Here is a 17,915-nt window from a genome sequence, read left to right on the forward strand (position 1 = left end):
GAGGCGGGACTAAGTACTAACTAAACCACTCCTGACAGGCATTTGTCTAACCTGTTATTACAACATCCAGTGACAAAAATTCCACAGTCTCCCTCAGTAATTTGTTCCATGGCCTACCTACCCTTATAGTTAGGAAGTTTTTCCTACTGTCTAAACTAAATCTCCCTTGCTGCAATTTAAACCAATTACTTTTGTCCTGTCCTCAGTGGTTACGAACAATTATTTATTGATGCAATAACCTTGGAATTCAGATCATCCCGGATCTCACAGTGACTTGGATATGTGGGTGTTGAGAGAGATAATATGCAGATTGGGAGCAGAACACTTTCAAGGAAGGGCCCTCCGTTCGAGAACTTATTTATCTCTGGATCTGACAGACATCAGGAGGTGAAAATCTGTCTATGGAAGTTTTTCCATTGACTTAACTGGAGCCAGGATTTCACTCCTGGGATGTTGCAAGACATCTATTCATTCAGCCTATTCAGGTTGAGTGACTTGGCTTGTCAAAGTGGCATCTTTCTACATTTTAACAACTTGATTTGTTAAATGTGTTTTTAAATTATCGTATTGTTTATATGCTGAAGGCACACTATAAACATTGCAAAACAAAATAATTAACACAATTTCCTCTGGTTCCTCCCTCCGTAATTGGTCTCAGATATGAAAGCCATTCAAAAAAATAGAAATGTCATTTTCTTTTGCTTTCATGCTCAGAATCAAGCCACTGCTCTTTCCTCCCCAACTAGTACAAAAGAACATTTGATTGGGAATACCAAACCAGAGCATGGTCCATAAAGTCCAGGATCTTGCCTACAGTAGTAGCCAATACTTGATGCATCAGAAAAAAATAATAGCTTAATGCAACTATCCAATTGAGCAATATGCCCCTGGAGGGGAGGAAAAAAAAAAAAAAACTTTCCTGAATCCTGCGACAATCAGTTTATTTCCTGAGGCACGAGATTAGATTACCCTTATTTCCTCAACTGGCATATTAACAAATTAAGGTTGAGCTCAAATTATAGAATTTGGATCTGGCTTTCCCCAGACTTCATAATGATCTCAACTATGCCAGTTTTACCAGCTGTAATTCCATTGAACGCCTGAATTCAACAGTCTATCAGCCAAAGACTTTATCTGATCTCTGTGTGCCTCAATTCCCTAACTGTAAAATAGGGATAACAAGACTTCCATACCTCAGAAGAGTGTTGTGAGGTTAAATACATCAATTTTAGTTAGGTGCTCAGATACTGTACTGATGGGGCCAGTTAAATACCTATATACCTATATACCTGCTGGCCAAGATTTCTAAACATTACTTAGGATGCCTCCATTTCTGAGTACCCAGCTTGGAGCACCTTAAAGTAAACTAATTTCCAGATAATGGAATATTCACCTTCTGAAAATTAGGCCCCTTTTAAAGCATCTCAAATCAGTCACTAAAAAAGGGATGCACTGAAAATCACTAGTCACTTTTGAAAATCTGGGGGTGGTTAGCTAGACTCCAGTCATGTTACTCCTGATTACATCAGCATCAAAAGAGAATCAACCCCACCACATCCCCAACCTTTGGCGGTTTCAGATCCATCAGAAAGATTGAGGAATATTTGCTAAATAGGGACTGACATCTAGATTTAGGCTTTCAACAGACATTTAAGGAGATATTCAGAACGGTTGTTTCAGCTCTGGTCCAATCCTTTTAAAAATATTACTGATCATAAAATTACATTGCCCCTTTTGTAAATATAGCTCCAGTACTGGACTACATGACCACTTATGCCACTGAATTCCATGGGCTGGCTGGCTAACCACTCTACAGAGGACAATGCCATTAGTCCCCCACACAAAAACAAAAAATGGGAACAAGAAACAACAAAAGATTCCCTCTAAAAAATCCCCACAAACACAATTTCACCATAGGCATGCTCTAAGAAACCACCTCTATTGTGTGGGTTTATTGCTGTGCAATAACTAAAACCAAAATATATATTGGAATAATGTAAAAAGTGAATTCATAATATTTGAGAACGGTATAATACATCTCCTTCCACACTTAAGAAAATGACTGAATAACTCATTTGAGCCTTGTCAGTCTTGATTTAAACTTATTTCCTCTACCATTATGCATCCTCTCTCCGGCACACAGGTAGCATACAAAGATGATGAATACAAGATGTCATAGTAAAGCATAACACAATATTATTCCTGTCCTACTGAAGTCATGAACCTGTCTATCAACACTTTCAATTTCATGAAAAAGCACTGCAAGTCTCGAAGTCTAAAAGTATATTGCTACAGTCTCTATTGAACAGAAGTTAGACTCTGCTGATACCAAGTTCTGGAACTCTGTAGACCTCTACAACTCAGCAGTCACTGTGCCAAATCATTATTTGAGACATTTAAAAAAAAAAAGTCAATGCTGTTCCTCCTCCAATTGAAATTGATGGCAAAATTCCAACCGACTTCAATTGCAATAAGATCATTCCCTAAAAAACAGATGCCTCAGGATTCTGCTGTGCTCAAGCACACAGGGAGTTGTCAAAGGTATCTCTGCTCCATCCCAGTGCCTCTTGTAAACTAGTGGAGCTCCATGAGCAAGTTCATGGAGTTCCCTTTGATGACCTTATGCAGCTATCTCCTTGCAAGAGAGCAAACGGAGTGTCAATGTCATCTGGGTAAAGCTAAGCTACACAATTATCATTTATTTCATGGCTTCCTTATGGTGCTGATCATCATAATAAAGTATCTGAATACTTCATAGATACTAATACCTTCTCCATCCCATCCACAAAACAGAGAAGTATTATTATAATGTTGGGTAGCCCTCAAAGTTATACAAGTATGATAGAATTATAATTATGTAGTAGTAGAAATAAAGATAGACAAAAGAGTATATAAGTATTGTAAAAAGGTATGAACATCAGTTCCATGCTGTTGACTTTCACTCTAACAAATGCAAGACCAAAGTGCTAATTATTTCAGGCCGGTACAGGACAAAGTCTGTACTGGAAAGTGATAAGAATTTTGAGAAAACAATACTGTTCTTTAAAACAACACCCTGATGCTCTTCCCCAGCAGAGGCCCCTTGTCATGCCTATGTAAATCTTGGTATCCAAAGAAGGGAAAAATAGATAGTGGGATAAAACTTCTTAAATAAATCAAGAGTCATAGATTGTGTTGTTAAGGAAAAGAATGAATGATGACTGCATGGAATTGAGAGCTTAAAGCAGGGAAATAATTGGTTAGTAAATGGTGCCAGCCTAATCCTAAGAATTTCAACCTTGGTGTCGATGGGCCGAAGAATATGCAAAGTGGAGATAGCCAGATGACCCCCGGAGGGCGAACCGGAATCCACCCAAAACGCATCAAGGAAGAACAAGAAGGTAACACCTAGCCATCATGGAGCCGTCATGGATGTACCACCTGCTGATTGATGACCACCTCAATTGTAAATTCAGCATGATGAAGCAACTTCCATAGACTTGTATTGAACCAGAGGACCTATAAAAATTGGGTCCAGGAACTGTGTTCTTTGAGTCTGGTTCTACAACTACCCTCCAGGAGCATCAGATGCATATCTGACTACAACTCGGCTCCACTCTCGTGTCCAGGTCACCCGGCCAGTGACTTGGCACGAGCAATATCTAGGCTGGTAACTATAACAACCTTTTGTAGAACCTGTGTGTGAATGGATCTATATAGAAATTGCATATAGGAATATTTTGTTGTATTTACAATAAACATGGCAATTTGTCTTGTCCCTCTTACAAGATCCTGTTGGTATCATTTTTATTAGTGTAACAATATTACTATTTTACAGACAGGCAAACTAAAAAACACTGAAGTCAAAAGACTTGCCCAGGATCACACAAAGTTTTTGGCAGAACCACAGCCAGGACTAAGATGTACAGTCTCTGTGTCTTCTGCCTTAACCATAAGACCAGTCTTCCTTTACCTAGTGTTGCTTATGTACAGTGGGTTAAAAATAATCCTTCTCTAGGTGATGGAGTCACACTGAACACATCTTGAATACCCTATTGTACCTTGACTACAATAACTATAATTTTATAGACATGACAGCAACTGACATGTTATCTGAGGATATTGTTTACTCTAAGAGGTTTCGATCCTTCATGACACACTCAAGGGGCTTTCGGTGGGCAAAGAAGAAAAAAGAGTTTCCAAGAAATACTTTAGGCCAGATAGTGGGTATGCCTACAGCACATTGTACACTACACCTCTACCTGATTAACCTCCTCTCTGATAGTTGGGCAGAATCTTTAGGGACAAGAACAAGAAATGAAGAAAACAATGCAACAGAACTGGGTCATGGACCACATATTTAAATGAGGAAGGGGAATCATCCAGCTCCATAAAGCACCCCCCCCCGTTCCTCCAGTAAAAAGTTTGGTACAGCAGGTAAGGCAATAGATCCACTCTTAAACAGATTTCCCGCCTTACTATTTACTTTATTTTAATTAGCTATAAGAAACAAAGGAATTTGTTAGATTAATATATAATCTTGAATGACAGCCAGCGTACTGCCGATCTTACTTTCAAAAAAGGCATTTTAATTCCTATACTTTGATGTTGTTGGTTTAGTTTTCTTATTTGTTTGTTTGTTTCCAATTTAAAAGTTCTCTCCGCTTATGCACTTTTTATTCCCTGATGCTCTATTCCAGCAGGAGAAACACAAAAGGAGCAGACAACATATTTATTTCAGATGGACCTCACTTCTTAGTCTTCCTGTTTCTATTTCTCTCTTCCTCTTACAAAAATTAAGGGAATAACCAAGAATATTCATCAAAACCATAGATTGCTCATCTTCAAAGAACCTTACAAACTTTAGTTGCAAGTTAAAGGCATGTCAGCAGGTACATTTATGCCCCATTAAGCCTTAATATTTGTGTAACATTTGTTCCCTCCCACTGCTATTCAAAGGCTCAAAGCAAAGGCCACTGAAGTTAATGGAACAGTTGTGACTGACTTCATCAGACTTCAAAACCCCAGATCCAAATCTTTCTATCTGTGTGAGCACCTCAGACCTCCAATATCAGACTCTTTAATGGTTCTTACTCCAAGAGTCTTCCAAGAGCATTGAAAAGAGCAATCAAGTCATGGGAAGAGCAGATGTTAAAATGACAAACCTTTGGGCAAACTTACAACCTTTGATATATTTACCTCGCTACATTCAACTCATTAGTGCAAAGTCACATTATAATAAGTTAAAGAACACTCTAAAAAGGTAACAAAGGCTTTCACTAATTGTCAAATATCTTCCTTTCATATATCCAGATACAAAAAGGACAATTTTACATTGAAGTTAAAAGACTAATGTCAATAATTAATTAAGCACCAGGTGTCAGTGTGATGGTATGAGTCAGCAGGATGTGGATGAAAGGGCCATTGGAGGCATAAAAATGGATTTTTGGAGGATTTGTTCAAGATTTAAAAGCTCTCTAGGCTCCTTTACCTCCTGGCCCTTTCTCTAACTTTTATAGGCAGGAACCAGCCTTGGGTATCAAGCCAGTTAGAGCTGATTTTCTGATCCTGTCTGCACATACACTTATGACACACATGCACACCCCTTTTCACATACTCTTAATACTTTAACACGTGCATGTGATAGTTTCTAACATTTGGAAGTGACACTTTTGCACGTTACAATTCCACCATCTGTCCCCTCACAAATGTTCAATGTTTTCCAGTGTAGGCAATGATATTAATACACCAAAAGGATATATGGAGGTGTGCACATGCATAAAACTGCACACATGTAAGTGGAGGCGGCGCAGAGGCTCCAGTGAAAAATCAGGCCTACACTAGTCAAACTGGTATTTTTGGTTCTCTTGGCTAGTAGCTATCTAATTTGATACACATCCCCAGTATTTATTTAGGCTGAACTGAAAGATTGGAGCAGGGAGAGCAGCATATCCTAAGAAGGCAGAAAGCATTGACTACTACTTTAGTCATCTATTGACTAAAATAGCATTCTCTTCTCCTGTGATTTAATTTGTTTGTTTAAGTCCGTAGGGGCACTGCTTCTTATTAGGCATTCAGGAATTAGCTCAAAGCCTATGACACTAAGCCATCCTAAAATGTTGAAATTTATATATAAAAAAATCTACCCTACCTAATACCGGATTCCGTGTGTACTTTCAGCTGCAGTTTTTCTCCCACTGAAGATTAGGAGGGCTCAGATTTTTTGGCAGTTCTCAACAGTATCCTTTGCTGGCATTCTCTGCTTTTACGCACAACAGCTCACTTTCACATTCTTATGAAATTTACTGAAGTCTCAGCAGGACATATTGGTGCAATAAAAAAAAAAGTTGGTTCCCTCTTCAAATGCAAAGGTGTAGGAGGTTAAGATATAAAGCAAACTGTTCGTGCCAACACTTGGAGAAAACTCTAATTAACTGAATTGAGAAACTACAGTTGAGCTAGGGACTTAAAATCGTCTCTCTTCCCCCTCCTTCTCCCCCCCCCACCGCCACTTAAACCTCTACTACTTTCTACCCTCAAGCCACTCTTTAAAGATATTCCCATTGCCTTGGAAGTTATTGCAAAAGTATAGAACCAAATAGAGGTATTTAATTATGGCTCCATGCTGGGAGCGGAGCAGAGCTGAGCTGCACCACCTCAGGGGATGCTCCAGGAAGAAAAATCCCTTCACAAGCACAGGGGATGTAGGCCACACTACTTCACATAATGGTACAGCCTGCTCTCCACTCTCTGTCAGACCAGATATGCATCCTACGTTGAAGGAGTAGGGCCATAATCACATCCTAGTTTCCTTTCTAAAATGAAATGCAGAATGTAGAGGGCAATAACTTCTCCCTAGCACTGGAACAATTTGTATAGTGGGGGTGCTAACAGCCATTGAACCAAACTGTAAAGCCTGTGTATAACGGAAACCCAGGGGATGTGGCAGCATCTCCAGCACCCCCTAGATCCATCACCTATGCTCCCTAGACCAGGTAAGGACCACAACAATAAAACTCATATGGAGGGGTTGATCCAGCTCCTGTTGAAATCAAGGAGTGTTTTAGTGTTCATTTCAGTGCAAGCTGTACTGAATCTAATATCTTTCCCACACACAGAATAGTCTTCAAATGCCCAATCCTGTGTTGCACTGAGTGTCCCTGACTGCCACTAACCTCAATGAAAGATGAGTGCTCAGTATATCACAAGATCAAGTCCCAAATGGAAGCAGTTTCTTGGTTGGTAGCTTTTTGTTCCTAGTTGTGGGGTTTTTGTTTTTGTTGTTTTGGGGGGGGGGCTTCCACACTAATGCTGGCAATCTGCAATCCTTACAGCTTCTTAAAGAAAGGTAGAGAACTGGCAGCCAGAAAATAAATGGTACCAATACAGAACTTTTAAGAAGAGCAGACCCTTTCAGAAAAAGGCATTTAGGCTTTTGTTTTATTTTTAAAAAAGGACACTTGATTCAGTGAAATGAAATTAGAAGCTCAAACAACATCTTCATATATTCTTCAAGTTTCCAGGCATGCTGAGTGAAGCACTCCACAGAATGAACAGGCTGCACAACCAGGTATCACACTTAAATATAATCAGAGCTGAAAATAACATCAGCCAGTACCTACAGTACACTGAGGTATATTTAAGACTCCCCAATCAGCAATCGACTTTTCCTACATGTGTTCATAATTACATGGTAGCATTTCATTTTTATGCTTTGTTTTCTTTCTTACTCTATTGCGTTTGGTCACTTTACACTATAGAACAGGTTTTTTTTCCTTTTCGCCAATTACAGTTTTGTTCCCAGGGGAAAGGAGAGGGAGGGAGGAAAGATATGGCTTGTATTTCTCTTAAAAAAAAAAAAAAGATACAGAACACATTTCTTACCTGTTGCAATCGACATGAAGCAGAAGGTGGGATGCACTAAGTGACAGTGCGATCTTGTGCCAATGTCCATCTGCCATCCGGTATGGAAATACCTCTGTTCTTGCCTTTCCATTAAATCTGTAATGATATCTAATCTCGTCCCTCAGGCCGCTGCTCTCCAGTTCAAAGTAGCTGTATTTGAAAGATGAAGAATCAGTTTCATGTTTTAGACTGTGTCATCACTGCTATCATCAACATTTCCCTCCTCCTGTTCTAAAGCTTAAAAATAGTTCATGCATTTGAAAATGAACTAATCGCCACACGTTAAGTCACAAATCTAAAACAGGTTACATAGTATGGGTGTTAGATCTTGTAGTTTATTATTTTTAATATGCAGAGTGAGATAGGGCATAGAATTAAATAATATCACTTATATGAGGATTGTGCATGTTAAAAACACCATTAGATAGCCCTGGAGATCAAAGTTCCCATTTTTATCCACAGTACAAGCATCCCTCCATTGCTCTATCAATGTGCTTCATCTCTGGGCTGGATTTGAATGGGCAACTTAGAAATGATGGGCTCTATTCACCATTACTAATGCCAAAGAAGAGATACTACAGGAAGAGTGCAACAGCTAATTAGCCGAGTAGTATCTGCTTGCCACACATCTCATTTTAAAATGTTTATTTTTAAATCTCTCCTCAAAAATTTGTGCTTATTCAATTTATTGACTTTTATTTTTAGGGCTGTAATGTTTCAGCTTTACAAGAACATTAAAGTCACCAGATAGAGTAGGTGTCTCAAAACCTGGCACAGTCAGGCAGAACCCTGGGACATCTGCCACAACAGAACAGTCCCAGGATAGCACTTTCTTGCTAACAAAAACATTTTTATTTGGCTCAAACTTCCTTTAATAGTTGCTTCACACTTGTGAGAGGAACTAGAGAGCCAGTTAATTTTTTAAGTGAGTTTAGTCCCAGCACCAGAGCAAATTCCCCAAGCTGGTCTACCAGGGACAGCCTCTAGGGACAAAAGGGGAGACTGGCCTCTATGCCTGTTTAATCCTAGGCTGGCCATAAAATTGCCAGAGAAGGATGTGGGCAGGAACTAACAAGAGAAGAGTGGAACTAATGAGGACTGCACAATTCTCATGGCCTTGAAGGAAGCATAAATGCACAGCCCTCCAATGCTATAGGTATGCTCTGGAGCTTTGGGAGGGGACTGAGCATAAACTAAACAGTAGGAAAGAGAGAGGAAGAGAGACTCAAAGAAGGAAGACGAAAGAGGAGAGAAAACAGAATTATTGGGAAGAGACAAGAATGGAAATGGGAGAGGAGGAAGAGGCAGTAGCTGTTTGCTGGTGGTACATCCAAGGGAGCTGGGGATTGCTGCACCAGACACTGCATGCTTACATCACTGGTGGGGAGGAAGGAGTGCTTTGCTTCACTCTCTAGCAAGCCTCTCCAGAAAAGGGAATAAAATCAATCTTGATATGCCTGCTGTCCACTGCCAGAAGGAGATTTCCATGATACTGCATTTGGAAGGAAGATGAGATCACAGAGGATGAACAGAAGAAAGGCATACCGAAAGAAGACTAAAAAGACTGAAACAAGGAAAAAGAGAAACGGGAACTAGTGGTGTGGAGGAGAAGTAATACACCTGTCCAACTCTTGAAAAACTAGAAATAGGAAGAACTGGAGAGAGAAAATAGGGAAGCATCATTTAAAGACACTGAAATATATGGGATTAGAGAAACTTTTCTGAGGGATAAAAAGGAGAAAGATGCCTGATTAGCTAAAAACTCCAGAAATTATTAAAAGTGAAAACATTTTAAACAGCTCATTTATTCTTGGCCATTCATGCCATTTGTCCGCTTTTTTCATGTTGCACTGCATTGTCAGTTTCACTCTGGTTTGTAGTTAATTTCACTCCCTGGTTCTCATGGAGCAGCGCAATGGTGCATCATTTGGGATACAAATGCTTCCAGGGAATGACTACATCCAAACAGAAAACTCATTGCACTTGTCAATTGACAAGTACATGTAATGCAGTTTGGCTTGTTTTGTAATATTTTCTTCCCCATCTTTACCAAAAAAAATAATTTTTGGCCTAAAATACGCAACAGTAGAAATATGTAAAATCTAAAACAGTTTGTAATGAAGAGACAGACACTCAGAGTAGAGGAGAGAGGGGGAAGAAAAAAAAGATGTGACTTATTTCATTGGGGGGGGGGGCGGAGTGTCACAGGTCAGAGTTCCTTCCACATACCAATCCAATTAATTGGAAAACTAAGAAGAAATATATATCTAAAACGCTGGATTCCAGCCATCTGAGAGACTTCAAAACTTCTCATCCCCTTAATGGACAACAATGAAATTAAACATCAAATCGATGGACAGAGGAGCCCTGCAAGTAAAATAGGATGGAAGAGAAACACTCTTAACTATGAATGAGTCATTACACAAAGTAAAACTATTTCCCCATGAAGAAAAGGAGTACCCGTGGCACCTTAGAGACTAACAAATTTATTAGAGCATAAGCTTTCGTGAGCTACAGCTCACTTCATCGGATGCATCCGATGTCATCATTATGCAAGGCACTGAATTTAGCCGTATAGAGTGGAAATCTGTCAACTTCATGAAAAAACTCGCACAGATACAGACAGACATCTTCCTCTCCAAATGCAAACAGATGGACATCATACCGAAAGGACTGAAGGTAAAAAATCCATTACAATCTACATACCACACAGACTATGCTGACAGCTTGTGCCACACACTCTCAAAGAAACTGCGGAACCACCTGATCAACATCCTCTACAGCAAACAGGGAAAGATTAAGAATGAGCTCTCAAAACTGGATACTCTCATAAAGAACCAACCTTCCACACAAACTTCCTCGTGGCTGGACTTTACAAAAACTAGACAAGCCATTTACAAAACACACTTTGCTTCTCTACAAAAGAAAAAGGACACTAAGCTATCTAAACTACTATATGCCACAAGGGGCCACAACAATGGTTCCCGTAACCCACCCAGCAATATTGTTAATCTATCCAACTATACTCTTAGCCCAGCAGAAGAATCTGTCCTATCTCGGGGCCTCTCCTTTTGCCCCTCCACCCCCACGAACATGATACAGTTCAGTGGTGACCTAGAATCCTATTTTCGACGTCTCAGACTCAAGGAATATTTCCAACACACCTCTGACCAACATATTAACCCACAGAGACCTTCCTGCCAACACTACAAAAGAAGGATTCTGGGTGGACTCCTCCTGAAGGTCTAAACAGCAGCCTGGATTTCTACATAGAGTGCTTCCGCCGACGTGCACGAGCTGAAATTGTGGAAAAGCAGCATCGCTTACCCCATAACCTCAGCCATGCAGAACACAGTGCCATCCACAGCCTCAGAAACAACTCTGACATCATAATCAAAAAGGCTGACAAAGGAGGTGCTGTCGTCATCATGAATAGGTTGGAGTATGAACAAGAGGCTACTAGGCAGCTCTCCAACACCACTTTCTACAAGCCATTACCCTCTGATCCCACTGAGAGTTACCAAAAGAAACTACAGCATTTGCTCAAGAAACTCCCTGAAAAAGCACAAGAACAAATCCGCACAGACACACCCCTAGAACCCCGACCTGGGGTATTCTATCTGCTACCCAAGATCCATAAACCTGGAAATCCTGGACGCCCCATCATCTCAGGCATTGGCACCCTGACAGCAGGATTGTCTGGCTATGTAGACTCCCTCCTCAGGCCCTTAGTTACCAGCACTCCCAGCTATCTTCGAGACACCACTGACTTCCTGAGGAAGTTACAGTCCATTGGTGATCTTCCTAAAAACACCATCCTGGCCACTATGGATGTAGAAGCCCTCTACACCAACATTCCACACAAAGATGGGCTACAAGCCGTCAGGAACAGCATCCCCGATACTGTCACGGCTAACCTGGTGGCTGAACTTTGTGACTTTGTCCTCACCCATAACTATCACATTTGGTGACAATGTATACCTTCAAATCAGCGGCACTGCGATGGGTACCCGCATGGCCCCACAGTATGCCAACATTTTTATGGCTGACTTAGAACAACGCTTCCTCAGCTCTCGTCCCCTAATGCCCCTACTCTACTTGCGCTACATTGATGACATCTTCAACATCTGGACCCATGGAAAAGAAGCTCTTGAGGAATTCCACCATGATTTCAACAATTTCCATCCCACCATCAACCTCAGCCTGGACCAGTCCACACAAGAGATCCACTTCCTGGACACTACAGTGCTAATAAGCGATGGTCACATAAACACCACCCTATATCGGAAACCTACTGACCGCTATTCCTACCTACATGCCTCTAGCTTTCATCCAGATCATACCACTCGATCCATTGTCTACAGCCAAGCGCTACGATATAACCGCATTTGCTCCAACCCCTCAGACAGAGACAAACACCTACAAGATCTCTATCATGCATTCCTACAACTACAATACCCACCTGCTGAAGTGAAGAAACAGATTGACAGAGCCAGAAGAGTACCCAGAAGTCACCTACTACAGGACAGGCCCAACAAAGAAAACAACGGAATGCCACTAGCCATCACCTTCAGCCCCCAACTAAAACCTCTCCAACGCATCATCAAGGATCTACAACCTATCCTGAAGGACGACCCATCACTCTCACAGATCTTGAGAGACAGACCAGTCCTTGCTTACAGACAGCCCCCCAGTCTGAAGCAAATACTCACCAGCAACCACACACCACACAACAGAACCATTAACCCAGGAACCTATCCTTGCAACAAAGCCCGTTGCCAACTCTGTCCACATATCTATTCAGGGGTTACCATCATAGGGCCTAATCACATCAGCCACACTATCAGAGGCTCATTCACCTGCGCATCTACCAATGTAATATATGCCATCATGTGCCAGCAATGCCCCTCTGCCATGTACATTGGCCAAACTGGACAGTCTCTACGTAAAAGAATGAATGGACACAAATCAGACGTCAAGAATTATAACATTCAAAAACCAGTTGGAGAACACTTCAATCTCTCTGGTCACTCGATCACAGACCTAAGAGTGGCTATCCTTCCTTCAACAAAAAAGCTTCAAAAACAGACTCCAACGAGAGACTGCTGAATTGGAATTAATTTGCAAACTGGATACAATTAACTTAGGCTTGAATAGAGACTGGGAATGGATGAGTCATTACACAAAGTAAAACTATTTCCCCCTGGTATTTCTCCCTCCCACCCCACCCCCCACTGTTCCTCTGATATTCTTGTTAACTGCTGGAATTAGCCTACCTTGCTTGTCACCATGAAAGGTTTTCCTCCTTCCCCCCCCCTGCTGCTGGTGATGGCTTATCTTAAGTGATCACTCTCCTTACAGTGTGTATGATAAACCCATTGTTTCATGTTCTCTGTGTGTGTGTGTGTGTGTGTGTATATAAATCTCTCCTCTGTTTTTTCCACCAAATGCATCCGATGAAGTGAGCTGTAGCTCACGAAAGCTTATGCTCTAATAAATTTGTTAGTCTCTAAGGTGCCACAAGTACTCCTTTTCTTTTTACTCTTAACTATTATTCTCAGATACATTCTACTGCTTCACATGACACATTTCACATAGTTATTGATTTTCTTTCAAATAGACAGAGGGAATTAATAATGCAGATTATCCAGTTGTTCAAGGCAATGATTTTCCAACTGTGAAGACCAACACTCTTGAGCAATGATGCTTCCAGTTAATTCCAGTTTAGTCTCGGATTATTTTACAGTTTTCAGAGACTTTTTTAACCAATTACTCTAAACCCAACAACAAAAATACAAGCCTCTATCCGCACCTCATGTGACCATTTCATAGCTTTCTTTGTCAGGTGTTCCTGTGGTATGAACTCAGACATCATCAAAATTTGCAGAGGACATTAAAAGTGGTGGAGCAGCAAATACTCAAGAGAGACAGAGTTACTCCGCAGTGTGACCTGATGAGACCGAAGTAGTGGGAGCTACAGGCAATAAGGGGAGAGTCGTTACTAACAAATGTTAAATCCAGCAGCCCAGGGAAAGGAAATAATCAGTACAGATAGAAAATGAGGAGACGTAACTAAATAGCCACTCCCAGTGCATTAAAATAAACTTATCTTCATTCTATCTAGGTTCTTCTGTCGTTTTCATCACTAACATGTGAGAGATTTCCAATAGAAACTGCCGCAGAAAAAATATGGCATGGGAATCATGGGCTTAGAGAAGAGCTAATCCTAAAGAAGTAGGCCCTTTTATTAAGGGGCCCACTATATGAACATTGGTTCAAGGTCACCATAACCAAATCTAGGCAAGCCCAAAACAGAGAAAACTGTTCCTTTTCTTGTTCCTTATAGTCTTTTCTTCATCAACACGATATACACCACTCTCTCATTTACATTTCCTACATAACCAGATCCTCAGGTGCACCTGAGCTTCATTCTGCTACCTCCTGGTCTTGGTCTATGACCCTGGAGGCAACCAGGGACTGATTTGACTCCAGATGCAATTTAGAGAAGCCTCAGAACTGCTCTAATTTATGTCAGTTAGAACAGTCCCCTAGGAAACTTTTATGTTAGTGACACCCCAGGATTGCAATGCACTTTGGCCACTCTGGGAGGTTCCAGGGAGTGCTCCCTCTATAAAGCACCAGCCAGAAACTCCAGCTGGGTGGAGCAAAAGTAGCCAAAGCAGGGACTGTTGCACTATGGGGAGTGGTGAAAATGGGGCCCAAGCAAGGATACCCCTCGCCCTAAAATACCTCTGGACATAGAACTGTGCAGTGGAGACCTCCCGCTCTGCTTCTAGTGTATAGCTTTGAGAAAAACTTCCGAGAGCAGCCAGTTTGAGAGTCCAGCTAGTAGTAGCAGAAGGAGCCAAAGCAGGGGCCTCTGGACATTCCAGGCAAGACTATAAAATAGTCTCGGATTTACTCTGCCTGTGCTGATTGGCTGTTTACACCAACCCTCCACCTCCCTCACCAGTCTCCACTTCAACTTCACTCCACAATGCCCTTCTTTACCCTCTGCTCCGCCTTACCCTGCCCCACTCACCACTTCCCTTCTCTTTCCATTTAGCTGATCCCCTCCTAAGTAACCATGCTCCCCAAACAAAAAAAAATTGTGGAACTAACATGCCATTTGCTGCCACCCACTGTTCACTCACCTTGTGTGTTCTATACCTTCCCTCACCCTCTGTCTGACTTGTCTATTTAAACAATAATGTCTCATTGTTTCCTTATACTCCCCTGTTGGTCTCTTTGCATCCCTCTGTTTTCTCTTGTCTTAAACTTTGATTGTAAGCTCTTTGGGACAGGGACAGTCTTTTTGTTCAGTGATTGTAACGCGCCTAGCACTGTGGGGTCGTGGTTCATGACTGGGGCTCCTAGGTGCTATAACAAATAAATAAAATAAGTGCCACTAGAGGAGTACAAAGGAGAAGAATTAGGGTTTGGACCAGTCATACTTTGCACTTAGAACAGTGCCCCTTCCATCTGAGAATCTTAGAGATCTTACAAATATTGATAAATTAAGCCACAAGATATACCTTTGAGGCAGATATCACCGTCCCCATTTCACAGATGGGAACATGAGGCACAGAAAGGTTAAATCATCTGCCCAACGTCCCACAGAGCGTCACTGTCAGAACTAGCAGTAATATTTAGGGTCCCAGTCCTAGCTTCCCAACTAGACCACACTTCATCTGTTTCCACAATGACATCTCCTCATATTAGTGGACAGTGATGGCAATTAACATTGTTAGGAGCAATTTATTATGTTCAGCTATTACCATCTCAAAAACCCATAAAGTGGCACTTGGTTCTTGACTGCCAGCTCAGAATAAAGCAGGGATAATAAAATAACATCTGCTTTCAAAAAGTGCACACGTTCATTCTTCTTATGCTTTCCTGTCACTGATCTATCACAAAAGGCTTGTACACTATTGACAACAACAAAAAATACACTGGGCCTGATTTTCATTTACATGGAGGACTCTTTACACAACTGTGGCACCATAAGCCTATCTGCATCCCCAGGTTTCAGAGCCCAAGCTCCAGCGTGAGCCACAACTTCAAAGTGCTATCTACACAGCTATTTTTAGAGCGCTAGCGTGAGCCTTGCAAGCTGCAGCGGCACAGGAGCTAGCAAACAGAGGAGTTTGAGTGGGAGCTCTGTTGGAGGAGAAGGTATTTGTATTTGGTTTTGTATTTGTAGTATTTGTATGTGTAGAGGCTTGTAGGGGGCTTTGTGCTGGGAGAGAAGCTGAACCCTGATTAGCGGGCGGGGCTTCTCTGACTAGGGGTCCTATAAAAGGTAGCCAGCCAATCAGGCAGTGGCACAGACCGCTGCACAGGAGCTAGCAAACAGAGCTGTAAACAGGGGAGTTTGAGTGGGAGTTTGTAAAGGGAGTTTGTATTGTGGTGCTTGTTTGGGGTTTGTTTTTCCTGTGGGGGGTGGTCTTTTGGTGTGGTTTGTGTTTCCCAGATTAACAGGATTTAGGCGGGAAGGCTATCACAAATACGGAGGCAGCAGTGGGAGTGACTCATGTAGTGGAAGACACAATGAGGATGACTGGATGTGGAAGCTGCGGTATGTACATGATCCTAGAGGAGGGAACTGGTAAAAGTTTTTTCTGCATGAAATGCTGTCTGATAGAGCTGATGGAGGAAAAGATCCGAGGTTTGGAGATGCAGGTGGAAAGTCTGGTTGAGTTTAGGAAGGGGTTTGAGCAGATGATGGAGCAAAGACATGAGGTATCTGAAGGGAAAAGCTCAGACTTACAGATGGAAACAGGGCTGGGGAATTTTGAGGGGAAACTGGGTGAGGAAAGTGATCAGTGGAAGCATGTGACTAAAAGAACCAGACAGAGGAAAAGATGGGCTAGTGAAGGAGAAATAGAGCTTAGGAACAGGTTTGCAGAGTTGGAAAAAGAAGGGGCTCAGCAGGTAGTCGCTGAAGGTGGAAGGCAAGGAAGAAGAGAAGAGCGGCTACTCCTATAGGAAAAGGGGAAGAGTCAATGGAGACTACACCAAATATGAGCCCCAGGAGGATACAGGATGGGTTGAAGAGGATTATAAGGAAGAATAGGAATGGAAAGAACTTGCTGCTAGAGGGAACAGGGAAGAGACTGGGGAATAGCACCGTCACCAGGAAAAGGCAGGTCCCATGTGCTCGGGGACTCTTTATTGAGAAGAATAGACAGGCCTGTAACCAGAGCTGATCCAGAGAATAGAAGGGTGTCTTCCAGGTGCTAAGATATGGGATGTAGACCTGAGGTTGAAAAGGATCCTACAGGAAGCAGGAAAGAATCCCGTAATTATCCTTCATGTGGGAACAAATGATATGCCTAGATTCTCGCTGGAAAGTATTAAGGGAGACTATGCTAGGCTGGGGAAAACGCTTAAGGAAATCAAGGCTCAGGTGATCTTTAGTGGGATCTTGCCTGTTCCTAGAGAAGGGCAACAAACGTGTGACAAGATTATGACTATCAACAGATGGCTTAGGCAGTGGTGCTGTAAGGAGGGCTTTGGGATGTATGGCCTCTGGGAGGCATTCATGGACAGAGGACGGAGGCTGGCACAGCTGATAAAGAGAGCTTTATACTAGGAATTTGGGGGAGATGGTTGGGAGATGTCCAGGTAATCTCCATGCGGGATTTTAGCATTGAGAGGGAAGAAGAGGAAGTAAGAAAGGATACAGCCGTGGGTAGGAGAATGTATATAAGGAGGAAGGGCAGTGTGGATACCAGTCTAATAGGTTATACTGGCTGTAGAATGACTGAGCCTAATAGGGTACAAAATGTGAGCGAGGCCAAACAGCAAAAATTAAGATGTTTGTACACCTTAGGTAACAAAATAAAGGAACTAGAGCTACTGGTGCAGGAAGTGAAACCTGATATTATAGGGATAACAGAAACATGGTGAAATAGTAGTCATGACTGGACTACAGGTATTGAAGGATATGTTCTGTTTAGGAAAGACAGAAATAAAGGTAAAGGTGGAGGAGTAGCATTGTATATCAATGATGAGGTAGAATGTAAAGA

At 41.8% G+C, this 17,915-nt stretch overlaps 1 protein-coding gene across 11 annotated transcripts in view; it reads right to left on the reverse strand.

Moving 5' to 3' along the window:
- The window catches only part of NELL1 (neural EGFL like 1), a 411,949-nt gene that overhangs the window by 342,191 nt on the left and 51,843 nt on the right, over window positions 1-17,915 (reverse strand). For all 11 annotated transcript variants that reach the window (XM_038406763.2, XM_038406768.2, XM_038406766.2 and 8 more), the window contains one exon: window positions 7,864-8,034. In XM_038406763.2, the coding sequence (XP_038262691.1) occupies window positions 7,864-8,034 (171 nt within the window). The remainder of the gene's footprint in view (window positions 1-7,863; window positions 8,035-17,915) is intronic.

The sequence above is a fragment of the Dermochelys coriacea genome, chromosome 6 (assembly GCF_009764565.3).
Source record: "Dermochelys coriacea isolate rDerCor1 chromosome 6, rDerCor1.pri.v4, whole genome shotgun sequence".
Taxonomy (NCBI): domain Eukaryota; kingdom Metazoa; phylum Chordata; order Testudines; family Dermochelyidae; genus Dermochelys; species Dermochelys coriacea.